Source organism: Thamnophis sirtalis, unplaced genomic scaffold (assembly GCF_051295495.1).
Source record: "Thamnophis sirtalis isolate CommonGarterSnake01/CBP01778 unplaced genomic scaffold, rThaSir2_p1.2 scaffold_1, whole genome shotgun sequence".
Classification (NCBI taxonomy): domain Eukaryota; kingdom Metazoa; phylum Chordata; class Lepidosauria; order Squamata; family Natricidae; genus Thamnophis; species Thamnophis sirtalis.
Genome location: NW_028261381.1, coordinates 182477771 through 182505177, shown reverse-complemented (window position 1 = coordinate 182505177; position 27407 = coordinate 182477771). Strand labels below are relative to the sequence as shown.

Here is a 27407-nt window from a genome sequence, read left to right as displayed (position 1 = left end):
TCTATTTCTCTATACCTATCTATATCTATATCTATATCTATCTATCTATCTCTATCTATCTATCTATCTATCTATCTCTATCTATCTATCTATCTATCTCTATCTATCTATCTCTATCTATCTATCTATCTCTATCTATCTATCTATCTCTATCTATCTATCTATATCTATCTATCTATCTATCTCTATCTATCTATCTATCTATCTATCTATCTATCTATCTATCTATCTAACCATCCATCCATACATCCATCTATCTATCTCTATTCATCTATCTACCCATCTATCTATCTATATATCTATCTATATCTATCTCTACCTACTACCTACCTACCTACCTACCTATCTATCTATCTATCTATCTATCTATCTATACATCAATATCTATCTATCTATCTATCTATCTATTCATCTATCTATCTCTATTCATCTATCTACCTATCTATCTCTATCTACCTACCTACCTACCTGCCTATCTAGCTATCTCTATACATCTATACATCTATCTATCTCTCTATACCTATCTATATCTATATCTATATCTATATCTATATCTATCTATCTATCTATCTCTATCTATCTATCTCTATCTATCTATCTATCTATCTATCTATCTCTATCTATCTATCTCTATCTATCTATCTATCTCTATCTATCTATCTATCTATCTATCTATCTATCTATCTATCTATCTATATCTATCTATCTATCTATCTATCTATCTATCTATCTATCTATGAGATTCCTCTTGAGATCACCCTTCCCCTTGAGGACTAGAATCCCTTCTTCCTGGAGGGGAAATGCAACAGGCCAGAGGGGGTGTGTGTGTGTGCGTGTCAGAGCAGAATCCTGCAGCCTCCTGTTCAACAGGTGCCCATAACACACCCAACTCAGTTCCTTTCGGCTGGGCTGCCAGTCAAATCCACAAAGATCCGCCCCCTGGCAGAACATGAGTGCCCGCTTTGGCATTTCTGCCTCCACCCCTCGCCACCCGGGTGCCCGCTAGCCCTGGCTCCCCCTGTCTGTTTGCTTGGAGGGACGGGAGGGGCTGCTGCTGCCGGGCTCAGTTTACCTTGGCGACCGTTGCTTAGGAGCCTGGCAGGTCGCCGGGCAACAGTTGCCAAGGAGGATTGTTGCCCTGACCTGCCTGCCAGCCAGCCATCCAGCCGGGCCTGTCTGAGCCAGGAGGCGGCTGTGGGCCAGCATGGCGTCCACTTCGGTCTTGGTCAACCGGGAGGAGGCGGCTGGGGTGGCCACAGGCACCTACTCGTACTGCAGCCAGCCTCGGGCCGTGCCCAACCGCCAGCGGTACCGGACGGCCCTGGAGGCCAATGAGCTGTGAGTAGAAGCCAGGGGCCGAGGGGCAGCTGAGGGTTAGGGTCTCCGCTTTCCCCCCAAGGCTTTTCGGCTGGCAGGCCACGAGGGTGGGGTGTTGCCTCCCCCCTCTGTGGGTAAGGGGGTGCACCCTTGGCATTGCTTCCCAGATTCTCCTGCTTTGCTCTCTCTCCTCCCTCCCCCTATTCAGCTCCAGACTGGGGGTCTCCAACCCCAGAGAGCCCCCTCTTCTTGGCTCTTGACAGAAATGGCGTAGGGTCTCCTCCATGGGTGGGGTGGAGGGGTTGGACTAGATGACCTACAAGGTCCCTTCCCACACTGTGAATCTGTTAAATGGTGTAGGGTCTCCTCCTTTGGGGGGGGTTGGACTGGATGACCTACAGGGTCCCTTTTGACTGTCAATTTGTTAAATGGTCCTGTAGGGTCTCCTGCTTGACTGTGGGGGAAGTTGGACTAGAGGACCTACAAGGTCCCTTTTATTCAATTTTTTTCTATTCTATTCTATTGTGTATACTTATTATTTCAAATTCTACTCTACTCTATCCAAAGGGCAACTGAATAGAACTAATATAGGGTTTCTTGCCTGAGCAGAGAGTTGGACTAGAGGACCTCCAAGGTCCCTTCCAACTCTTCTCTTCACCCCTATTCCTATTCCTATCCCATCCTATCCCATCTCATCCCATCCTATTCCCTATCCTATCCTACCTTATTCTAATTCTCTATCCTGTTCTACTCTACTCTATTCTATCATATTCTATTCTGTTTTATCATATTCTATTCTATTCTATTCTAATTCTAATTCTCTATTCTATTCTATTCTGTTCTGTTCTGTTCTACTCTACCCTATCCTATCCTAGTCTAGTCTATTCTTTGTCCTCACTGTTAGGGAATTCCTCCTTAGTTTCAGATTGCTTCTCTCCTTCATTAGTTTCCCTCCATTGCTTCTTGTCCTGCCTTCAGAGAATAGTCTTCTTTGAGGCAGCCCCTCACATCTGAGAAGACCCCTCTCATGTCACTCTTATTGGCAAGGATCTTTTTCTGCTTTCTGTTCACCCCTACAAATCAGCGTTTTTCAACGTCAAGGATTTGAAGATATCTATATCTATATCTATATCTATATCTATATCTATATCTATATCTATATCTATATCTATCTATTTATATCTATATCTATAGCTATAGCTATAGCTATAGCTATAGCTATATCTATAACTATATCTATATGTATATCTATATGTATATCTATATCTCTATCTATCTATCTATATCTATATCTATACCTATACCTATACCTATACCTATACCTATACCTATACCTATACCTATACCTATACCTATACCTATACCTATACCTATACCTATACCTATACCTATACCTATACCTATACCTATACCTATACCTATACCTATACCTATACCTATACCTATACCTATACCTATACCTATACCTATACCTATACCTATACCTATACCTATACCTATACCTATACCTATACATATACATATACATATATATATATATATATATATATATATATATATAGTGTCACAACCCCTGGTATGCCCCAATTATGGGAGGAAGCTAACTGCTTCCATTCTCTGTCAATCGGCTCATCACAAGAGTCCATCAAGACAGAAACCCAATATTTTTACTGTTGCCTTTTGTTACATTTGTGTTGTATTTGTGCTGATAAATAAATAAAGGGAGACTAGTATAGATCTATTTCAAGCTATTTAGCTCTCATCAGCTAGCCATATCCTTACTGGGAATCGAACCTGTGCTCTATTGCTTCCCAGGCAGGGAGTTAACCATTTGAGCTACAGAGAACGACTCCTTTTATCAGCCAGCCAGGGTGGGAGGTATATACTTAAAGTCACAACCCCTGGTATGCCCAAGTGTGGGAGGAAGGTCACACTTCCACTCTCTGTCATTAGGCTCGTCACAAGAGTCCATCACGACAGAAACCCAATATTTTTACTGTTGCCTTTTGTTACATTTGTGTTGTATTTGTGCTGATAAATAAATAAAGGGAGACTAGTATAGATCTATTTCAAGCTATTTAGCTCTCATCAGCTAGCGATAGGGTTCGAATCCCAGTAAGGTATGGCTAGCTGATGAGATCTAAATAGCTTGAAATAGATCTATACTAGTCTCCCTTTATTTATTTATCAGCACACATAAAACACATCTATATCTATATCTATATCTATATCTATATCTATATCTATATCTATATCTATATCTATATCTATATCTATATCTATATCTATATCTATATCTATATCTATATCTATCTATCTATCTATCTATCTATCTACATACATACATACATACATACATACATACATACATACATACATACATACATTGCACAATTACCCCTTGCCCCAATTTTGCCCTCTCCTAGCTGGTATCCTATGACAGTGGTTCCCAAACTTGGCAACTTTAAGACTTGTGGACTTCAACTCCCAGAATTCTCCAGCCAGAGCTTGGGAAGTTTGGGAACCACTGTCTTATGAGGTCAAAACGCCTTCTCGCCAGTGTCTGGTTTTAGACTTTTTCCAGCTTCTGCTCGTGGCAAACCAACACAAAACCCCGTGTTTCTCGACCTCCTTGTTAACGTTCTCTTTGATTTTCCTTATTTCAGGGAGGAGGAACCAGTTCACTATGCCAATCTCATGTACGAGCGGAGAGTGGTCCGTGGCAACACGTATGCCCTCCACGTCTTACCTTGGGTGGGTCTTCATTATCTAAAGCTTTTCTTTCGCTCTGTGAGAGCGGGGAGCAGGGATGGTGTTCCCTTACGTTCCCTACCGGTTCGCAAACATGAGTGTGCACGCTGCTTGGGCAAAAAAAAACCCCCTTTGATTAATCGACGGTGAATTCTGCTCCTTCACATCCAGCAAAGTCTTTCAAGGGAGGATTTACGGTCACAGACCTCATCTGGCTTGGAGAACTGCCAGGCCGAGATCTGCAGAACTTGGCAAGGAGTCTCGGAGAGTCACGAACCAATGAAGGGAACTCATGGTCTCCTGCAAACTCCACTCCCCTGTCGCTCCTCTTTTATTTCCTCTGGGAGGGGCCATTCACCGTCCACCTGTGGCTTTATTCCCAAGTCGACCCCTGTTCTTTAGCTGTTCCCTTCGTCTGGCAACACTGCGCATGAGCACACTGGGAACAGGCTCCAGCTGTTCTTCTGTCTCACTGAGATCTGACTCCAATTGAGGTGCTGTGCAAGGAAAGGCTGGGCACAGAGTCTCTGAAATTCATGGACAGATCTACACACTCCTGAAGTGAACGAACGAACGAATGGTTTCCTGCAAAAAAACCCTCCCCTTTCCCTCCGCTTTTATGTCCTATGGGAGGGGCCAATCACCGTCCACCTGTGGCTTTACTCCCGAGTCGATCCTGATTTCTGAGTTGTTCTTTTCTTCTGGCAGCTCTGCGCATATGCACACTGGGAACAGGCTCCAGCTGTTCTTCTTCCTCACTGCTGTCTGACTCCGAAGGCAGCTGATCACTGCCAGACGGCCCTGGGCCCCTCTCTGCCTCCGACACAGAGCCCTCCTCCGAGCCTTCCCCAGACTCCAGCACTGGCCCATCTTCCTCCGGAACAAGTTTTTTCTCTCCTTGGCCCCAATCCGGCTACGAGAAGAGAGCTGGAAGAGACACAGTCCTAGAACTAAGGGGTCCTGCCAGCGTAGCGGGGTGGGATTGGAGTGGCACACGGAGATCTGAATTCAAATCCACCCTCCGCCTGGCCCTTTTTTTACAGGACAGGACAGGGGTTTGGGGAAGAGGTTTTGCTGTGAGGGTGGGGAATATGTCATCCTTAAAAGCAGTTGGAGAGTGGCCTAGAGCAGTGTTTCTCAACCTTGGCAACTTGAAGATGTCTGGACTTCAACTCCCAGAATTCCCCAGCCAGCGAATGCTGGCTGGGGAATTCTGGGAGTTGAAGTCCAGACATCTTCAAGTTGCCAAGGTTGAGAAACACTGGCCTAGAGGGCGTCTAGCCCAACCCTTCCTGGCCATGCACGTTAGCCCTTTCTATGTTCTTCTTTGGCCATTGGGAGACAGAGGGCCCCTTCCATCCCCCCAAGGAAATTGTGTTAAGCGTGCGGCCGCTTAACAACTGCAACTTGAAAAGCCTAGGATTGCGGTTGTCGAGCGAAGTAATCCCAAGGTGTCTTGCTGAACGACCACTTTTCGCTGTTATGGCCCGCCAGCAGAGCTGGCAGCAGAGTCGGTCAGTGAGGAGGTTGGGGAGGAAGATGGGCCAGTCCTGGAGTCTGGGGAAGGCTCTGACGAGGGCTCTGTGTCGGAGGCAGAGAGGGGGCCAGGGCCGTCTGACAGTTACCAGCTGCCTTCGGAGTCAGACCTCAGTGAGGCAGAAGAACAGCTGGAGCCTGTTCCCAGTGTCCGCATGCGCAGAGCTGCCAGAAGAAAAGAACAACTCAGAAATCAGGGTGGACTTGGGAGAAAAGCCACAGGTGGACGGTGAAGGGCCCCTCCCATAGGACATAAAAGAGGAGGGAAAGGAGAGAGGGATTTTGCAGGAGACAATTCGTCCATCCGGCCGTTAGATTCGTTTCAGGAGTGTGTAGATCTGTCCGTGAATCTCAGAGACTCTGTGCCCAGCCTTTCCTTGCACAGCGCCTCCTTTGGAAAATAGCTACATGGCAGCTTTCCAAGCTAGATAAGGTCTGTGGTCATAAATACTCCTTTGAAAGACTCTTTGCCAGGCCTTGGCTGAAGGTGAATGAGAAAAATTCACATTCATTTAATAAAAAGGGGGTGGGAAGGACCAGGCTATCCCAGTGCCGCAGCATTGCATCTCCAGCTTCTTTGGAACTCCCCGAAACTTGACAATACGGTTTGTGGCTTGGTCTTCCAGAGCAGTGAGCCCGATCCGCTGGAGCTACAACGCCAGCGGGAAGCCCATCGGAAGATGCTGGCCAGGAAGAGAGCGAAGGAACAGCTGCGCACCAGAACCCCAGAACCTCTGGAGGGCAGGCGCCACGTGGATGTGCAGACGGGTAAAGTAAAATTCAGCAAAATGCCCTTCTCTAACTCATTGGGGGGGGAGGGAATCAAGCATCTTTTCTGATCAGGCAGAATCTGTCTTTAAATCAGAAAGAGTGCAGAGAAGAGCAAGAAAGAGGATTAGGAAACTGGAGACTAAAACATACCAAGAACGGTTGCAGGAACTGGGAATGTCTAGTTGAATGAAAAGAAGGACCAGGGGAGACATGATAGCAGTCTTCCGATATCTCAGGGGCTGCCACAAAGAAGATTTGGGGGTCAAGCTATTCTCCAAAGCACCTGAGGGCAGAACAAGAAGCAATGGGTGGAAACTAATCAAGGAGAGAAGCCACTTAGAACTGAGGAGAAATTTCCTGACAGTGAGAACAATGAATCAGTGGAACAGAAGTTGCCTCCAGAAGTTGTGAATGCCCCAACACTGGAAGTCTTTAAGAAGATGCTGGATAGCCATTTGTCTGAAACAGTGTAGGGTTTCCTGCCTAGGCAGGGGGTTGGACTAGAAGACCTCCAAGGTCCCTTCCAGCTCTGTCATTCAGTGATTCTCAACCTGGGCCAATTTAAGATATGGGAGAATTCTGGCAGTTGAAATCCACTTCTTTCTGTTTGTTTGTTTGTCCTTTCCTTCCTTCCTTCCTTCCTTCCTACCTTCCTTCCTTCCTTCCTTCATTCATTCATTCATTCTTTCTTTTATTCATTCTTCCATTCATTCATTGCTCCTTGATCTCAGTCTTGAGATGGGCAGCAGAGAAAACACTTGGTAATCACCTTTATCCTGCTTGTGAAGAGTGGGAAGAGGGGAGTGTGTGTGTATATATGTGCGTGCGCGCATATGTGTGCCATCCTCTTGCCATTCTCCCTTTTGGTATTCACTCCCCTTCCTTCCTAGCAAAACCTGGATGATGAAGCTCCCCCTCCACAGGGCACCCCACGTGCGATGCCATAGGCTGTGACCCACGCTAGTCACTCCTGTCGCCTGCATTCCCGTGAACTTCCTCTGAGGCACCAAAGCGGCTTAACAGAATAAGAGGGACAGTCGTAAGGAACCCTTGGAGGCCCTCTAGTCCAACCCCCTGCTCAAGCAGGAGGCCCTAAACCATTCCAGACAAACGGTTCTCCAATCTCTTCTTAAAAACGTGGCGTGTTGGAGCATTTACAATTTCTGGGGGCAACTTCTGTTCCACTGATTAATTGTTCTTAACTGTCAGGAAATTCCTCCTCAGTTCTAAGTTGCTTCTCTCCTTGGTTAGTTTCCACCCATTGCTTCTTGTCCTGGCGCTTTGGAGAACAGGCAGGCCCCTCCTTCTTGGCAGTGCTTAAACAGGAAAAGCATTTTCACCGAAGGTTAAGGACCGCCGGGCGTAAGAGCTCTCCAAATGCAATTTCAGAATTGTACCTGGAGGAGCTGTCGGACCGGATCATCGAAGTGGATGTGGAGTGTCAGACGGACGCCTTCCTGGACCGGCCGGCCACCCCCCTCTTCATCCCCGCGAAGACCGGCAGAGATGTGGCCACCCAGATATTGGAAGGAGAGGTACCGGTTTCAGAAAACTGCGCTCCGACCCGCCACCACTTAAAACCTCTAGAACAGTGTTTCTCAACCTTGTCCACTTGAAGATGTCGAGTTGAAGTCCAGACATCTTCAAGTGGACAAGGTTGAGAAACACTGTTCTAGAAACTATCCTTAGTTCCATTCCAGTGGTGGGTTGCAGGCGGTACACCCCGGCACGGGTATACCAGTGCCTGCCAGGAGCACCGGATACCGTTCCAGTACGGTGCTCCAGAGGGCCCGCCTGCCCGCTTAGCAGCTGGAGAATCGCGGAGGGTCGGAGGTAAGGACACATGCTCGTACTGCTCGCATTCATGTGGTGGACGCTGGGCCCCGTGGGACTGTACCAGGGGTGGGTTTCTCACCCCGTTCAAACCGGTTCAGTTGGAATGGGGCCGGCGGCGTCCTCATGCACGCGCGCGGTGCATGCATGCGTACTAGCGTCTGCACGATGCTCCAGCTGCTCCTGGACGATCGCGCAGGCGCTGTATGCATCCTGCGCATGCGTGGAAGCGCAGAACTCATCAAAACCGGGTAAGGACCGCGGGCGGGCGCGCCCTTCACCGTTCCCGGAAGTTACTTACTTCCGGGTTCGGCGACCAACCGGTTCGCAGGGACCGCCACGAACCGGTTGAAACCCACCCCTGGACTGTACTGATTACAAAAGGAATCTCCCACTGTTCCATTCGTTGGGAAAGGTATCGTTTTACGAGAGATCGGGCGTACCGCAGTGGTGCAAAGCCGGAACTGATCATCACACGCCGAAATCCCTAAGTTCTAATTTTCTCCCTCTTAACTGTCCCGCTCTACCCACCCGTAATCGTAACCAAGTCCATGAAATATATTTTCAAGATCGAACTGCTGGCAGTGGGCAGAGTATTATAAGAGTAAAACAGAGTATTATAAGATATGGGATAGGTGGTATAATTGGCTCGGAAAGAGATGTAAAATTAACGCATAATTTATTGTATAGAAAATATAGCAAAGGGAGACGGTTTATATTCAGAAATCAATAGAGATGTAAATGTTGTGTGTGTGTGTGTGTGTGTGTGTGTGTTTGTGTGTGTGTGTGTATATATATATATATATATGTATGTATGTATGTATGTATGTATGTATGTATGTATGTATGTTGTATGTATAGCCTAAGAATAATAATCGTGAAACGAGGAGGTTTATGTTTGAAACAATAGGCCGTAGAATGGAAAAGTAGAAATTAGAAAAAAGAATACCAATAGCGGAAAGCTGTAAAAGTGTAATTGTGATTTTAATGTTTAAAAAGGCTGAACAAAAATGATAGATAGATAGATAGATAGATAGATAGATAGATAGATAGATAGATAGATAGATAGATAGATAGATAGATGATAGAAAGGAAGGAAGGAAGGAAGGAAGGAAGGAAGGAAGAAAGAAAGAAAGAAAGAAAGAAAGAAAGAAAGAAAGAAAGAAAGAAAATATATTTTCAGCATCGAACTGCTGGCGGTGGGCAGAGTTAGACTGCATTCTTTCTCCCCTGCAGAATGAGGAGAGGGGTGGGGTGGGGTGGGGAGACCTTCTCCCCACCCTCCATGCCAGGAGGCCCAGAACCGTCTCCCCAGAGTTCCACTTAGAGACCTATGCGGTCGCTTAACGACCACAGCTGGAAAAGCCAGGATTGCAGTCGTCGAGTGGGTGTCTCACTTAACGATTGCATTTTGTTCAACGATCAAGATGCTGGACCCAATTGTGGCCATTAAACGGAAGGTGCTTTCCGTTGTGATTTCAGGCAGCCTAAGGGGTGGGGGAAAGGGACACAGTGGCTCAGTGGCTAAGGCGCTGAGCTTCTCGATCAGAAAAGTCAGCAGTTCAGCAGTTCAAATCCCTAGCACTGCATAACGGAGGGAGCTCCCGTGACTTGTCCCAGCTTCTGCCCACCTAGCAGTTCGAAAGCACGTAAAAAATGCAAGTAGGAAAATAGGAACCACCTTTGGTGGGAAGGGAACAGTGTTCCATGCGCCTTCGGGAGTTGAGTCATGCCGGCCACATAACCACGGAGACGTCTTCGGACAGCGCTGGCTCTTCGGCTTTGAAACGGGGATGAGCACTGCCCCCTAGAGTCGGGAAGGACTAGCACAGATGTGGGAGGGGAACCTTTAAGGGGGGAAGAAGGTTCTCTCAGAATGTTCACAGGAAGTTTGGGGGAAAGAGATGTGCAGAGAACGATCCCCCCCCCCCCGGAAGTCTTCTTCTCTTCAATGGAATCAAATGTTTTCCCCCTTTGGGTCTCTTTTTCAGCTTTTTGATTTTGATATCGAAGTCCGGCCCATGCTGGAGGTCTTGGTGGGCAAAACCATCGAGCAGGCTCTGCTGGAGGTGATGGAGGAAGAGGAGCTGGCCAATCTGCGGGCGCATCAGTACGCCTTCCTTGAAATGCGGGCGGCGGAACTCGCGGAGGTCCAGCGCCTTGAAGAGCAGGAGAGGAGACACCGAGAAGAAAAGGTAAACCCAAGGACAGGGCCGGGGGGGGGATGGGGGGGAGGAAGCAGATTGTTTTTTTTTTACAGGCAAGTCGGTTCATTTGGTGGTGGCTCAAAGTTACGACGGCACTGGAAAAAGTGACTTACGACGGTTTTTCACACTTACGACCGTTGCCGCATCCTTGTGGTCACAGGATCAAAATTCAGGAAATTGGAAACTGGCTCATGTCTATCACAGTTGCCCTGTTTCTTCTTCTCCTCCTCCTCTTCCTCTGCTTCTTTCTGCTTTTCCTCTTTTTCTCCTCCTCCTCCTCCTCTTCTTCTTCTTCGCCTCTTCCTTCTCCTCCTTCCTCTTCTCCTCCTTCCTCTGCTTTTGCTTGTTTTGCTTCTCTTCTTCTTCTTCTGTTTCTGCTTCTCCCCCTCCTCCTTCCTCTTCTTCGCCTTCTCCTTCCTCTTCCTCTGTTTCTTTCTGCTTCTCCTCTTTTTCTCCTCTTCTTCTTCTTCTACTTCTTCTTCTTCGCCTCTTCCTTCTCCTCCTTCCTCTTCGCCTTCTTCCTCTCCCTCTGCTTTTGCTTCTTTCTGCTTCTTCTGCTTCTCCCCTTCCTCCTCCTTCTTCACCTTCGCCTTCCTCTTCCTCTGCTTCTTCTGCATCTCCTCTTTTTCTCCTCCTCCTCTTTTTCTTCTTCGCGTCCTCCTTCTCCTCCCTTTTCTCCTTCATCCTCTTCCTCTGCTTCTGCTTCTTTCTGCTCCTCTTTTTCTCCTCCTCCTCCTCCTCCTCCTCCTCCTCCTCCTCTTCTTCTTCTTCTTCTTCTTCACATCTTCCTTCTCCTTCCTCTTCCTCTGCTTTTGCTTCTTTCTGCTTCTTCTGCTTCTCTTCCTCTTCTTCTTCTGTTTCTGCTTCTCCCCCTCCTCCTCCTTCTTCTTCACCTTCTCTTCCTCTTCCTCTTCTTCTTTCTGCTTCTCTCTTTTTCTCTTCCTCTTCTTCTTCTTTGCCTCTTCTTTCTCCTCCTTCCTCTTCCTCTGCTTCTTCTGCTTCTCTTTTCCTCCTCCTCCTCTTCTTCTTCGCATCCTCCTTCTCCTCCTCCTCCTCCCTCTTCCTCTTCCCGTGCTTCTGCTTCTTTCTGCTTCTCCTGCTTCTCTTCCTCCTCCTTCTCCTTCCCATTCCTTCTGCTTCTTCTGTTTCTCCTCTTCTACTTCTCCTCCCCTCCCTTCCTCTGCCTCTGCTTCTTTTACTTCTCTCCCTCCTCCTCCTCCTCTTTTTCTCTTCTTCTCCTTCTTTCTCTCTCTCTCTCTCCCCTCTTCCTCCTTCCAATTCTGGTGCCCGAGGGAAGGCATCGCTTACAGACACTACCTGAGAGAATGGTGAACTCTGCAGCATCCTTCAGGCCCTTTGGGTTGCTTGGCAACCACCGAAGGCCCAACACACCCTTCCCCAACCAAGAGGCATGGAGGGAGACCCATCCCTCAAGCCTTGTTGAGGGGGCCAGGCTGGCACCAAGATATTTGGCACTCTCAACATTTAAAACACTTCCTCAAAACCCAAATGCCCCCCGGTTACTGCAGATTTGCGTTTCTCAGCTTTTAGACGGCTGGACTTCAACTCCCAGAATTCCCCAGCCAGCGTTGCCGGCTGGGGAATTCTTGGAGTTGATGTCCAGTCGTCCGAAAGTTACCAACTTTGAGAAACATCACTCCAGATTGGATCACAATCCAGATAACATTTCCCCTGGCATCAAAGTTCCAACTAATACACCCATGGCAAACAGAACTTTGACGAAGGTTCCTCAAAGAACAGTTTTATTGGATATATCATATTGGCACAGTCCTGGTGAAAACCAACTCTGAAAGTTCCCACGGTTTTCACCCACATTAAAAGTTAAAAGTTTTAGCAGAGATGGCCAAAAATCTCAAGATATCGGAAGGGCCACTCAAATGAGAAATACAAGCTGGAATGGAGAAGATGGATTGGCTACATTCGGAAATAAATATCGGACTAAGAAATTTCAATTAGCTTATGAATGAACAAGGAATGTTATAATTTATCTTAATTTAGCTTAATAAAAGGGGAGTTGAAGTACAAGAGGGAGGTAGGATGCTATAGTTAGTGTATGATTGTTAAATGTTTATACCCTGTATTTTGCTCTGGGAAGTTGGGGGGAGGGAGGGTTGGAGGGGGGGAGGGCTGGGGTGGGGGGAGGGAAGGGAAAGGGGAAATATCTGTAAAATTTATTAAAACTTTTCAATATAAAAAAAGTTAAAAAGTTTTCTCCCTTCCCCAAACAACCAGTCACGTGGTCCAACCATGGTGTTGTCCAGTTGCCTGGTAACTTCGCTCCTCCTCTCTCCGACCACCTGTGGGAATGACCTTGGTTCCCAGGGGAAACTATTTTGCTTTGGCTACAAACCCAAACTATCTCTATTTCACACACACCCTCCCAATCCCCCAGCTCCAGGGTGGCAACACTGAAGCCTCTACGATGGCCTCCTCAGTCAGGCTAACACCTGGTGTTAAGTTTCCTAACAATGCCGTAACTGATTCATAATAGTGGAGCCAATGTTTTAATGCAAAACCCAGTGATTTATTGATGGCTTCATTCGGGAAGATTTGTTCGCAGCCAAATCTTTGCTCTGTTTATCTGCCTCTGAACTTTACCCCTGTTCCTTTCCTCCCCTCAGTCTGTGTCACAAATCACGTTAACCAATAGATACACCCATCTCAAACCAGTACTACTGTAATCTGAGATCCGACCCCGCCGACAAAACGCGTGGAATGCACTCCCACTCATTCTGTCCCTATGACAACACAGAGAGTTGACACCCGGTATGCCAGGCGCGTCTGCTGTGCAGGCCAAACACGGATAGAAAGCCGACCAGGTGATGCCTCAGGAAGGGGCTTTGAATGCCCTCCTCGTCCCCTCTTTGGAGGTCTGGGAATTACAGGGGAGAAACATTAAACATGAAAAGAGGGAAGAACACCTCTGGGATTGTCACAAAGACGAGGGCCAAGGATCAGCTGACCCTGGACAGGAGCCACAGCTGCACCATCCATCTCCCTTCCTCCACAGGAACGCCGTAGAAAGCAGCAGTTGTATATACTTCAGAAGGAGAAAGAAACGGCAGAGAAGATCGCCGCTCGAGCTTTCGCCCAACGCTACCTCTCCGATCTCATCCCGTCCGTCTTTGGCAGCTTACGGGACAGCGGATACTTCTATGATCCGGTGGAAAGAGGTGCTGGGGGGGAGGGGCGTGGGGGGGGAAATGGGTTTCCCTGCTCAGTGTTGGGAATTACCAGCCTGATGGTAGAATCGGAAAAGACCCCGCTTGAGGTCTTTTCTGTTTTGATATCCTGATTTAATCCTCAATGGCTAACGCAGGCAGAGAGACCAGTCAGTTTCAACCTTTTCCTGTTGCAGAGTTCAACGTTTTCTCATTTGTCCACACGTAGATTTGGTTCATCCCAATTCCTATAAGTGGTGGGTTTTTTTTAAAGGCTTGCAATAAGAGTGTCTACAGGGTGGGGGGAATAAAAAAAAGTTTGTGGGGGGGTCTCTAACAATGCGTTGAGTTCTTAAGCCCATAGCACTTATAAGCAGCATCCTGAATAATGGGAAATGAGCTTCCTATAAACTTCTCCATTGCCCTGCCCACTCTCTGTAGGGACTTTCTATCTGAGGTCCTACAGGGATGCAGTTTGTTAAAATGCTCTCGATCGTGGCTCTGTGGGTAGGACTGAAAGAGAAAGATATGCTTTCCTCATCCCACACAGGAAATGCAGATGTTATTCTGTAGACTCCTTTGTCCTTATGTGACAATTGGTGAATGGGAGGGGGATAGATGTCACATGATTCATGACATCACTATAGAAATTACATCATAACATGGATGACATCATCTCAGCTACTGCTGGCGGGTTTTGACCCAGGGTTGAGCTCCTTGGTGGCCTGAATAGCTCCCTGTAGGTCAACAGAGGGTACCCCGCCACCCTTGACCAGGGGTCAGCAACCCATGGCTCTGGAGCTGCATGTGGCTCTTTCATCCCTCTGCTGCAGCTCCCTGTCACCAGTTGGTGCCACAATTTTGAGAGGAGCTTCCGGTGGGGGGTGGGGAGAAGCAGAACGCGCCAGGAGAAGACTCTATGGCAACGGTCAGGTTTTCCGGTCGGCTCCACAATCGCTAGGGCTTTCGGTTGCGACAGGTAGAGGAAAAAGGGCATCGCGCTAAGAGGAGACTCTATGGTGGGGGAACCGGACTTCCGGTCAGCTCCAGAATTGAACGGGTGTCAGGGTTCTAACTAGCATCCACAATTAAATCAGAGTCCAAGGCAAAGGATTCCTCAAAGTTCCAATTGATGAAGAGAGCCACGTTGGCACATCTGGGAAAAACCCGAATCCGAAAGCTTCTGGGTTTCCCCCACCCAGTTGAAAGTTCAAGACCTTCCCCCCAACACCCACAAGTCCATCCCATAATCCAATCTCCCACTACTACAAAGACAGCTTCCACCCATCCAGTCCTGGTCAGGTGCAGAGGTGCAAAGACACAGGATGACCTTGGCTTTCTAGAAAGAATGTTGTTATGGCTACATAGCATCTAACTCCGTACAATCCCATTTCCCCACCATAGAAAATGCATGGCAGAATAATAGAAAGTGTGGCAGGCCTGAGATCCAAAAGAAAAGATGGCTGCAGGGGGGGGGGCTTCCGGTTAGGACCTTTGTGGCTCCCGGTGTTTTCTTAAACCATGGCGGCCAGGGACGATGGGCCTTGTGCTCCATCCTTTGGCAAATGGAGACCTTGCAATGGTGACACCTTCTCTTTTAACTCCCCAGACATCGAGACGGGCTTCATCCCGTGGATCATGGATAAGATGGAAGTCCTGCTGGAGAGAAGGGCCCTCGGCCGAACCATTGCTGATAGTAAGTCCCCCCCCCCCCCAATCCCATGTTGTCCAAAGGAAACAAGGGCCCTCCCCCCAGCTGGCCCTCTCCTCCCCTGACTCAGCAATCGCCTTGTAAATGCCGAGTAGGGCTGGGCAAGGTCTCTCTTGGAAGGAGAATCTCTTGGGTTGAAGGCTGAACTAACGCAATTAAATCACAATCCAGGTAGTATAGAAGGCGAATGCTGGCTGGGGAATTCTGGGAGTTGAAGTCCGGACATCTTCAAGTGGCCAAGGTTGAGAAACACTGATGCGGTGGCTCAGTGTCTAAAACGCTGAGCTTGTCAATCAGAAAGATGGGCAGCTCAACAGTTTGAATCCCTAGCGCCGCGTAACGGAGTGAGCTCCCGTTGCTTGTCCCAGCTAAGCAGTTCGAAAGCAGGTGAAAAATGCAAGTAGAAAAACAGGGACCACCTTTGGTGGGAAGGGAACAGCGCTCCGTGCGCCTTCGGGCGTTGAGTCATGCCGGCCACATGACCACGGAGACGTCTCCGGACAGCGCTGGCTCTTCGGCTTTGAAACGGAGATGAGCACCAACGCCCCCTAGAGTGGGGAACAATGAGCACAGATGTGCGAGGGGAACCTTTATTTTTACAGCTAGTGTCAACTATCTTGACTTACAGCTATTCATTTAGTGGACATTTGAAGTTACAACGCCCCTGGAAACAATGACTTACGACCATTTTCCCCATGGTCACATGGGATTCATAATCAGACATTTGGCAACTGATTCGCGTTTATGACGGTTGGAGTGCCCTGGGGTCCCGTGATCCCCTTTGGCGGCCTTTGGATAAGCAAAGTCTGTGGGGATGCCGGATTCGCTTAACAACCAGGTTGCTCGCTTATCAATGGCAGTGATTCGCTTAACAACCGTGGCAAGAAAGGTCGTAAAATAGGACAAAACTCACTTAGCAACAGAAAGTTTGGCCTCCATTGTGGTCGTAAGTCGAGGACTGCCTATGTTTTGACCCGCCAGTGGAGCGGGTAGCAGAATCGAAGAGTAGTGAGGTTGGGGAGGAAGATAGGCACCAGTCCTGGAGTCTGGGGAAGGCTCTGTTGGGGGCTCCGTGTCGGAGGCAGAGAGGGGGCCGGGTCCATCTTGGAATTATGTGCTGCCTTCGGAGTCGGAGATCAGTGAAGCAGAAGAAGAGCTGGAGCCCGTTCCCAGTGTGCGCATGCGCAGAGTGGCCAGACGAAGGGAAGAGCTAAAGAACAGGGGTCGACTTGGGAGGAAGGCCACAGGTGGACGGTGATTGGCCCCTCCCAGAGGAAATCAAAGAGGAGCAAAGGGGGAGTGGAGTTTGCAGGAGACCATTAGTTCGCTTAATTAGTTTGTGACTTTCCGAGACTCCTTGCCAAGTTTTGCAGAGATCGGCCTGGCAGCTCTCCAAGCCAGATAAGGTCTGTGACCGTAAATCCTCCCTTAAAAGACTTTGCTGGATGGGAAGGAGCAGAATTCACCGTCAATTAATAAAAGGGGTTTTTGTCGGGACCAGGAGTTTGCTTCCGGCTCTTGGGAAGCCTCGGTCTGAACATCCTGTACGCAGGAAGGAAGGAGAGAAGGAGAGAAGAAAGGAGGGAAGGAAGGAGAGAAGGAGAGAAGAAAGGAGGGAAGGAAGGACGGAATGTAGGAGAGAAGGAAGGAGGGAAGGAAGGAGGAAAGGAAGAAGGGAAGGAGGAGGGAAGGAGAGAAGAAAGAGAGGAGGGAAGGGGGAAGGGGGAAGGAGGGAGGGAAGGAAGGAGGGAAGGAAGGAGAGTAGGAGAGAAGAAAGGAGGGAAGGAAGGAGGGAAGGAAGAAAGAAGAAGTAGGAATGTTGTAAGATAAGATGGAGTTATGGGATGGTAAGAAAGCAATTTCAAGTATATTGTCAACTGTAGGGGGAATATTGTTATAAATACATATTATTAATAACAGTTATAAGATCATATAATTGTGAATGTATATATGAAATTAATAAAAAAAAAAGAACATCCTGTACGCACAAGTGGTTTCCAGTCCAGGATCACTGCTCCCTCCAGACCCCTCTAGAGTTCTGGGGTGGGGGGAGCCCCCTCTTGTTCCGCAGTACAGCGGCAGCCTTAGGAGACGAGGGGGAGATGTTGCTGTGGGCTACGGTCGTCCCCAAAGCCTTTGCGGGATTTCAGAAATGCCTTCTTGTTAATCTCTTTACTTATTTGTCGATGATAAGAGCCGTGGTGGCGCAGTGGTCAGGATGCAGTATCGCAGGCTAATTCTGCTCACTTGCCAGCAGTTCGAGCCTAACCGGCTCAAGGTTGACTCAGCCTACCGTCCTTCTGAGGTCGGTAAAAGGAGGACACAGCTTGATGGGGGCAAGAGGCTGACCTTGCAAACCACTTCAAGAGCACTATAGAGCAGTGTTTCTCAACCTTGGCCACTTGAAGATGTCCGGACTTCAATTCCCAGAATTCCCCAGCCAGCGAATGCTGGCTGGGGAATTCTGGGAGTTGAAGTCCGGACATCTTCAAGTTGCCAAGGTTGAGAAACACTCCTCTATAGAGCACCGTGAAGCGGTATATAAGTGTAGTGCTAGTGTTTCGGAAGGGAGGGAGGGAGGAATGACAGAAGGGAGGGAGGGAGGGAGGGAGGGAGGGAGGAAGGCAGCATTGCAGGCTAATTCTGCCCACTGCCAGGAGTTCAATCCTGACTGACTCAAGATTGACTCAACCTTCCGTCCTTCCGAGGTTGGTCAAATGAGGACCCAGATTGTTGGGGGGAACAAGAGGCTGACTCTCTAAACCGCTTAGAGAGGGGTGTGAAGCACTGTGAAGAGGTATATAAGTCTAAGAGCGAAGGGAGAGATGGCGGGAAGGAAGGAAGGAAGGAAGGAAGGAAGGAAGGAAGGAAGGAAGGAAGGAAGGAAGGAGAAAAGGAGGGAAGGAGGGAAGGAGGGAAGGAAGGAATAACAGAAGGAAGGAAGGAAGGAAAGAAGGAAGCAAGGAAGGAAGGAAGGAGGGAAGGAGGGAAGGAAGGAAGGAATAACAGAAGGAAGGAATAACAGAAGGAAGGAAGGAGGGAGGGAGGGAAGGAGGGAAGGAGGGAAGGAAGGAATAACAGAAGGAAGGAATAACAGAAGGAAGGAAGGAAAGAAGGAAGGAAGGAAGGAAGGAAGGAAGGAAGGAGAGAAGGAGGGAAGGAAGCAAGGAAGGAAGCAAGCAAGGAAGGAAGGAAGGAGAGAAGGAGGGAAGGAGGGAAGGAGGGAAGGAGGGAAGGAGGGAAGGAGGGAAGGAATAACAGAAGGAAGGAATAACAGAAGGAAGGAAGGAAGGAAGGAAGGAGAGAAGGAGGGAAGGTAGGAAGGAATAACAGAAGGAAGGAAGGAAGGAGGGAAGGAAGGGAGGGAGGGAGGAATAACAGAAGGAAGGAAGGAAGGAAGGAGAGAAGGAGGGAAGGAAGGAAGGAATAACAGAAGGAAGGAAGGAAGGAAGGAAGGAAGGAAGGAAGGAAGGAAGGAAGGAAGGAAGGAAGGAAGGAAGGAAGGAATGCAACATTGCAGGCTGATTCTACTCATCGCCAGCAGTTCGATCCTGACCAGCTCAAGGTTGACTCAGCCTTCCGTCCTTCTGAGGTCAGTAAAATGAGGACCCAGATCGTTGGAGGCCAGAGGCTGACTGTAAACCGCTTAGAGAGGGCCGGAGAGCACGGTGCGGTGGTATATAAGGGCAAAGGTCATGGCTACTGCTATCGCGTCTCCTTCCTCTAGGCTTAATTCGCCGCGTGATGGAAATGAGGCTGCAGGCCTTCGAAGACGGCACTTGGCCCGAACCTCCCGAGGCTCCCGAGGACCAGGAAGCGGAGGAGCCACTGGCTGCTTACTCCCTGCCAGCCATGCCCTCGGGGCCGCTGGGGCGTCCCCTCCAGCCGGAAGACTCAGGCCAGGCAGCGGCTCCGGTGAATCAGGGTCCTGGCGAGGCCAAACCCTCAGGAGAGCTGCAAGTCCCAAGACAACCAGAAGGCCCTCAAGGCCAAGCCATGCCGCCGGGGAATGTGGTGTCCGAGCCCCAGTGAATCTGGTGAGCCTGTGAAACACAAGTGGGCCCCGGGGATTTGGGGGAGGGGGCAGTGTCATAAAGGCCTCCACGGATCTGCGGTTTTAAGGTGCACCATCAGAATAACAGAAGGGACTTTGGAGATCTTAACAGATTAACAATGTTGGAAGGGATCTTGGAGGTCATCGAGTCCAACCCCCCGCCCAAGCAGGAGACCCTGCACCATTTCTGACAGAGGGCAATCCAGTCTCTTCTTGAAAGCCTCCAGGGATGAAGCTCCCACAACTTCCAAAGGCAACTTCTCTTCCATCGGTTGATGGTTCTCCCGGTCAGGAAATCCCTCCGTAATTCCAGGTTGAATCTCTCTCCTTGGTCAGTTTCCATCCGTTGCGCCTTGTCTGGCCTTGGGGGGCTTTGGAAAACAGCTCGACACCCCCCCTCCTCTCTGGGGCAGCCCCTCCATCAAATATTGGAAGAGTGCTATGGTATCACCCACAACCCTTTTCATTTAACTAGACATACCCAGTTCCTGCAACGGTTCTTGATATGTTTCAGCCTCCAGCCCAGAAGTGGGTTCTTACCGGTTCGGTGGAAATAGCAACTGGGTCTCCGAACGGCATGCTCGCCGCACCCCCCGAACCGCTTCCTCAGTCACTGCAGGATGTATTTTTGACATTTTTTATGTTCAGACCTATTTATAGGCAACTGTGCATGCGCGCAAAATCATGTGCACACTGAACCAGCAGTCATGCTGAAAGAAAGCCAGCCCTGCTCCAATCCCCTCATCATCCTGGTTGCTCTTCTCTGCATTCTTGCTAGAGTCTCAACATCTTTTTTTTATAGTGTGGTGAGCAAAACTGGAGGCAGGACTTACTAAGGCTTTAGAGAGTGATGTTAGTACCTCCCTTGATCTTGATTGAATCCCACTCTTAATGCAACTGAGGATTGTGTTGGCTATTTTGGCTGCCACCACACACTGCTGCCTCCTATTTAGCTGGTTGTCCACTAAGACAGTGGTCTCCAACCTTGGCCACTTTAAGACTTGTGGACTTCAACTCCCAGAGTTCCTCAGCCAGCTTTGCTGGCTGAGGAACTCTGGGAGTTGAAGTCCACAAGTCTTAAAGTGGCCAAGGTTGGAAGACCACTGCACTAAGACTCCAAGGTCCCTCTCAGTGTTTGTGCGATGAAGAAGCCTGGTTTCCCCCAGTCTATACGTTTAATTTTGTTTTTTTCTTGCCTAAGTGCAAGACTTTACTTTTCTCCCCATCGAATTTCATTTTGTTAGCCAGGGCCCAGGATTCGAGTCTGTCCAGATCCATCTTCTAGCCCAAGTAGGAGACCATTACCCACTCTGGACAAATGGCTGTCCAATCTCTTCTTATTGCATGCCGTCACAAACAATTGGACGGGGGTTTCCCAAATTTTGTCGGCTAGGTACAGACGGTCCGCTCGCCCGCACTCCGCCCCATACCACACAAGTGGTGGGATTCACAAAAATTTACTACCCGGTCTATGGGCGTGGCTTGGTGGGCATGGTAGGGGAAGTATACTGTAAAATCCCCATTCCCTCCCGATCAGCTGGGACTCGGGAGGCAGAGAATAGATAGGGGCGCGGCCAGCCAGAGGTGGAGTTTGCTAGTTCTCCGAACTACTCAAAATTTCCGCTACCGGTTCTCCAGAAGTGGTCAGAATCTGATGGATCCCGCCTCTGATTCCATATCCCTGGTTTCCTAGACTCCTAGCAAATGGAGCTCCCTTTTCACTCCAGTACAACCACATTTGGAATCCTGCATCCAGTTTTGGCCACCATGATGTAAAAAAGATGTGGAGACTCTAGAAAGAGTGCAGAGAAGAGCAAAAAAGAGGATGAAGGGACTGGAGGCTAAAACATATGAAGAACAGTTGCAGGAACTGGGAATGTCTAGTTTAATAGAAAAAAGGACCAGGGGAGACATGATAGCAGCATTCCAATATCTCAGGGGCTGCCCCAAAGAAGAGGGAGTCAAACTATTCTCCAAAGCACCTGAGGGTAGAACAAGAAGCAATGGGTGGAAACTAATCAAGGAGAGAAGCAACTTAGAACTGAGGAGAAATTTCCTAACAGTGAAGACAATGAATCCGTGGAACAGAAGTTGCCTCCAGAAGTTGTGGATGCTCCAGATTTTTAAAAAGAGACTGTCCACTTCTGGGAAATAGTATAAGCTCTCCTGCTAGAGCAGGGGGCTGGACTAGAAGACCTCCAAGGTCCCTTCCATATCTGTTATTCTGTTACAGGCTGACAGCTTTGGAAAAAGAGAAGATGCTTTCTGCCGCGGCCACTAGAGGTCACTAGCAGCCCTGGGAAACCAAAAATGGATCTTCCACTTTGCGGAAGGATCTGGCTAAGCCAATGTTTCTCAACCTTGGCAACTTGAAGATGTCCGGACTTCAACTCCCAGAATTCCCCAGCCAGCATTCGCTGGCTGGGGAATTCTGGGAGTTGAAGTCCGGACATCTTCAAGTTGCCAAGGTTGAGAAACACTGAGCTAAGCGCTGATGGGGCAGGTGGTCTCTCATCTGGTGGGTGTGTCTCTCCCGGGCATCTTCATTGGAGAAGGTGTGTGAGGCCTTCAGTCCAAAGCCCCCCAAAACTGAGCTGGGAAGACCCTAGAAAGAGCACGGAGAAGAGCAACCAAGAGTTTGAGCGGACTGGAGGCTCAAACATATCAAGAACGTTTGCAGGAACTGGGCATGGCTAGAATCTGCTCAGCAGCAACTGGGCATCCGTCGTAAATGATGGGTTTAATCCAGAGGTGGGTCTCTTATTGGTTCGGACCGGTTCGGCTGAGTAGGTAGTAACTCGGCCTGCCACGCCCCCAAACTGGTTCTATCGGCGGTGCCGCCATCTTGATTTTCAATTTGCGCAGAACAATCTTCATTGCAAAAAAATATATTTTTTTTCCTTTTCTAATGTTGTGTCCATGTGCAGCCCTTTCTAGGTGCAATTGTGCACCTGCGCGGAGCAACATTTTTTGCGCGCCAAGCCGGCAGTTAACCAGTGGTTTAATCAGAGGTGGTATTCACTTACTCTCCCTAACGGTTCGCAAATGTGAGCATGCGCCATCCACGCACACCTTCCACGGATGTGCTTTGGCTGGAAAGCCTGCCTAAATGGGACGCCATAGATTTCCACTACCGATTCGAGTGAACTGCTCCGAACCGGCTGAATCCCACTCTCTGGGTCTAATCCACCGTATCTATTTCCTACAATCGATGCGGCAAACCCTTCGCGCTGCTGATTCCTTTGCATCTGAGCATCAAATTGACTACGGGGCCTCACCCCTTATGGCGTTTTCCCCGTTTTAGTATAGTTAAGTCCCGTGTGCCATTGACGGACTGGATTTTAACATATCTCTTTATATCTCTTATTTATTGTTCTAGAATTTTTAATTGGATATTCACAGGGTGCTTGTATTTGTTCTCTGGCCTGTGATTGTAATAAACTGGAATTGAACCAGTGGTGGGATTCAGCCGGTTCGCACCTATTCGGGCGAACCGGTTGGTAACTTTCAAAGTAGTTCAGAGAACCGGTTGTTGGAACAAAACTCCTTTTGTTTTCCCCCCACTTTACAGGGCTAATCCTGTAAGGAAGGCAGGAAGGAAACATTCTGGTGATGTTTCTAGCCTAATCTTTATTGACCTGTTTACAGAAACTGCCTCTCTGGTTAACTATTATTGCATTATAACAGCTAAGGCGAAGCGCCCATTGATGTGAGTGGCATTGAGTTGGCCATGCCCACTCAGTCACATGACCACTGAGCCCCACCTACCCAGCTGGTCATTAGGGCAGAGAACCAGTTGTTAAATTATTTGAATCCCACAACTGAATTGAACTGAACATCATCTACCCACCTAGTTGGGTCACGAGACGTCCAGAACAAGGTGAGGGAACACCAAGGACTCCACAATTCAACCCCCTGAGTTACAACTATTCTCTACTACGGGTAGTCCTCGACTTACAGCAGTGTCAATTCCTAACATTGCCATAGTGAGAGAAGTGGGGGAGGGGGACATTCCACGCATACTTTCGGCTGGAGTCGGATCTCAGATTACCGCAGCAGGCTTGGGAGGGGTGCACCTCATCGGGGAATGTGATTTATGACACAGACTGAGGGGAGGGGAGGAACAGGGATAAAGTTCAGCTATAACTCAAACAAAGCTCAGATCTGACTGTCTGTCAGGTTTCCTAAAAATGCCCTAATTGATTCATAAGTATCGAGCCGAGTTTCAATACAAAGCCAGTCATTTATTAGGAGCGCCATTAGGCCTTTTTGCAGTCAGATCTGAGCTTTGTTTGAGTTATAGCTGAACCTTACCCCTCTTCCTTCCCTCCCCTCAGTCTGTGTCACAAATTTTGCCACTATTTCAAAGTTAGGAGTTGACAAACAGTTCATTTAGTGACCCAAGTTACAACGGCACTGAAAACAAAGCAGGGCTTATGCTTGGTTTTCAACCTTACGACCGTTGCTGCTTCATCTCCAGGGTCCAAATTTGGATGCTATGACCACTGACTTGCATTTACGACGGTCACAATGTCCTGGCGGGGTCACGCCATCCCCTTTGACGACCTCCTAACAAGCGGAGTCATTGCGGAAGCCAGATTCACTTAATGACTGTGTTACTGACTTAACAACTGCAGTGATTCGGTTAACAACTGTGGCGGGAAACGTCGTAAAACGGGGCAAAGCTCGATCTCTCAATTTCTCACTTAGCAATATGAATTTTGTGGTCGTAGGTCGAGGACTTCCTGTACGGAAAAGGGAATTTAGATTCCTTGGTGAGTTGGTGGGTGAATCGGCACCCCTTGGTCCCCTTGTCAGGTTTCTCACCCTGGTCTTAAAAGATGCATTCAACGTGCTGTTAATAATCATTTATTTTTCCTATATCTTTTCAGGAAATGGTTGCAGGAAGAAGACGAAAGCAGCTAAGCACGCCTGTGAAAATTGGCAAATTATCCAATTTATTTTACTACGGTGGACAGAGCAAGACGTGGAAAGCTGTAGATATTTTTTTTTCCCCTCCCTTAAAAAAAAAATATCTATGTGCTTATTAACCCCCAGCCAAAGGAAGCTTCCTTTCCACCGTTCTCTTTAACAGTTCTCTTTTAACTATGTTTGTCTTTATTGTATAAAATGTTTGATCACAAATTGAAAACAATTGTGCTCCCGGATAAAAACCGAACGGTCCTTTATTTGGTTATTTTAAGTCACTTTGGAAAATAGTTTTTTTTTCCATTTTAACAGGATTCCGAGAAGGCTAATATTCAGCCCAGGTTCTATTTGTCGTTATTGTTGCAAAGAGTTAACTATAGTTTTAGAAAGTTCTTTTTGTTTCGTATGATACTTGTCGGAGTTGACCCGGGACGGGGAAAAGATTAAAAAAAAAAACACGTTAAGAAAATGTCATTTGCAAATGTGGTTTTCTGTCCTACGATTGAACTGTTGTTGTTGTGATTTCAGCAAAGAGGAATCCTGCATTTTGCACTGTTCTTTTGCTCTTGCAAAACTTTTAATCACGGAGGAGGAGGAGGAGGAGGAGGAGGAGGAGGAGGAGGAGGGGGGAAAGAGGTGAACGACGACGTTTAAGCAATTTCATTTTCAACGTTTCCTTTTTCTCTTTGCCAATGATCCTTTACGCTGGGTTGGAAGAAGCTGGTTTGGCTGTTGTTACTGGTGATATTCTTAGATAGTGAATTATAGTTCATCCTGTTTCTGTTTATCTTCGAGAAGGGATGGGGGGGGAGTGTGTATGCACACCCACCTATAATTAATAGCCCTTGTACAAATGTTAGGTTAATACCGAATCTGCTGAGCTGCATTGAATTTTATGCCGGACTCTGGCAAGATATTTTCTGTATCTTCTGTTTTCTTTTATATAAAAAATCACTGAAGAGATAAACCAAATGACTAGAGTGATGTTTGCTTTCAATACTCTGCTTTTCTCTCTCATACAGATACAGATTAAGTCCCTCTGGGGAGGGACCTTGTAGGTCATCTAGTCCAACCCTCCAAGCAGGAGACCCTACCTCATTTCCCACAGATGGCAGTCGGCATTCCGACTAGAATGAATGTATGAGGGTGTTTGTTGTTTTTAAACTGTTTTATTTTATCGTTATGTGGTTTTTTTCTTATATTGTTTGTAAGCCGCCAGGAGTCCTTCGGGATTGGGTGGCATATAAATATATTTAATAAATAATAAATAAAATCTCTTCTTGAAAGCCTCCAGGGATGAAGCTCCCACAACTTCCGGAGGCAACTTCTGTTCCATGAGTTGATGGTTCTCCCTGTCAGGAAAGTTTTCCTTATTTCTAGATTGAATCTCTCCTTGTTGAGTTTGCATCCATTGTTCCTTGTCTAGCCTTTGGGCACTTTGGAAAATAGCTTGGCCCCCTCCTCCTCTCTGTGGCAGCTCCTCAAATATTGGAACAAATATTGAAATATTGATCAAACGCCTGCAGACGAAGACGTATGAAGAATGGCTGCAGGATTTGAGTTTGGCCAGTCTAGAGAAAAAGGACTAGGAGGGACATGATATCAGTCCTCCAGTATTTGTGGGGTTGCCAAGAGGGAGCCAAGCTATTCTCCAAAGCAGCAGAAGGCAAAACAAGAAACAATAGATGGAAATCAATCGAGGAGAGAAGCAACTTGGGATTTAAGATGAAACTTCCTAACTGAGTACAATTAAGCAGTGGAACAGTTTGCCACCAGAAGCTGTCGGTACTCCATCACTGGATGTTTTTTTTTAAAGAGACTGGACAGCAATGTGTCTGAAATGGTATGTAGGGTCTCCTGCTTGAGCAGGGGGCTGGACTAGAAGACCTCCAAGGGTCCCTTCCACCTCTGTCCTGACTGATGGCCTTCCCATGGGAACAAACAGATGAGGGTTCATGGATTCTGGGGGGATCAGATGAGCTTCATGGTCATATGAAAATATATCAAGAATGGTTGCAGGGATTGGGCATGTCTGGGTTAATGGAAAGTAGTGTCCGCCGTGCCTCATTCAGTATCCGAGAAAGAAAACCCCCAACTCCGTTTGAGTAGAGATAAAGGTACTTTTACTGGACATGAAATGAAAACAGCGAAAGTGAAGCAAGAATCTGAAGCAAAAAAAGTGTGAACGTCAGTGACGTGCGGTGAGGTTTATGGCTCGTGAGGCAGCAATTTTTTTTAGACTTGTGGACTCCAACTCCCAGAATTCCACAGCCAGGCATGCTCAGTTCCGATTTAAAGCGACAGCATTTGTTTTACTCCTTTGCTAAATAAGTTTCCTTCTTTCTTTTTCTTCTCCCTTCCCCTCCTTCCTCCCTCTCTCCCTTCCCCCTTCTCTCAAACACACACACACACACACACACACACAGTTGCACCAGGAGGATGAAGTTTGAGTTCCTCCTCCTCCCTCCGACCCACACACATACCTTTTCCAGCTGTTTCAGAGAGGATTTCAACTCTGCTCTTGCCTGTCATCATGAAAAGAAAAAAAATGTAAAAGGAAAAAGGCGAGAGCTGAGGTCAGGCTGAGCTAGTTGCTCCCAGAGTCACCGTGTGGATGACTCTGCTTAACTGTTTAAGAAAGCCTCTAAAAAAGCACCCTCTACAGGAGGAGGCAGGAGAATGATGTGCCTCGTCTACGTCAGGAATTTTTTGGCTTTTAACCCTTGCTTAACTCTGCTCGAGTGATCATAAAATGCCAGACTAGATGAGGCACATCGTTCTCCTGCCGCCTCCTGTAGAGGGCGCTTTTTTAGAGGCTTTCTTAAACAGTTAAGCACTAAGCAGAGTCATCCACGGTGACTCTGGCAGCAACTAGCTCAGCATCTTCAAGTGGCCTCATCCGGTTGGTACGCAGAGACGGTTGGCCTTGACCAAACCCATCGGCATGCACAGAAGATGGGGAGAACAAAACTCCCTAAACGAGGTCTCCTCCGGCACCTAGCAGTTCCCCCCTCCCCAAATACCATGAGCTCCTCCCCAACCTCCCCGTTACTATGGCAGCCGATTGCAAGCAAGCAAAGAGGAGGCTGACAGAAGAACTAGGGGTGATGTGATAG

At 47.9% G+C, this 27407-nt stretch overlaps 1 protein-coding gene across 1 annotated transcript; it reads left to right on the top strand.

Annotated features, from left to right (window-relative positions):
- Positions 1–1173: 1173 nt before the first annotated feature.
- LOC106545553 (radial spoke head protein 3 homolog B) lies at positions 1174–24870 on the top strand. The gene is made up of 9 exons (XM_087703411.1): positions 1174–1338; positions 3984–4071; positions 6231–6372; positions 7765–7910; positions 10200–10403; positions 13447–13609; positions 15207–15293; positions 19036–19345; positions 24255–24870. The coding sequence occupies exons 1-8, from the start codon at positions 1205–1207 to the stop codon at positions 19338–19340; spliced, it is 1269 nt and encodes a 422-aa protein (XP_087559537.1). The 5' UTR covers positions 1174–1204; the 3' UTR covers positions 19341–19345; positions 24255–24870.
- The last annotated feature ends 2537 nt before the right edge of the window (positions 24871–27407 follow it).

Bases quoted from the DNA above. Each gene is read 5' to 3' on its own strand.
- LOC106545553 (XM_087703411.1), top strand. From the start codon at position 1,205: ATGGCGTCCACTTCGGTCTTGGTCAACCGGGAGGAGGCGGCTGGGGTG. The intron at 6,373-7,764 runs GTAAAGTAAAAT...ATGCAATTTCAG, and splicing joins CCACGTGGATGTGCAGACGG to AATTGTACCTGGAGGAGCTG. The intron at 10,404-13,446 runs GTAAACCCAAGG...CTTCCTCCACAG, and splicing joins GGAGACACCGAGAAGAAAAG to GAACGCCGTAGAAAGCAGCA.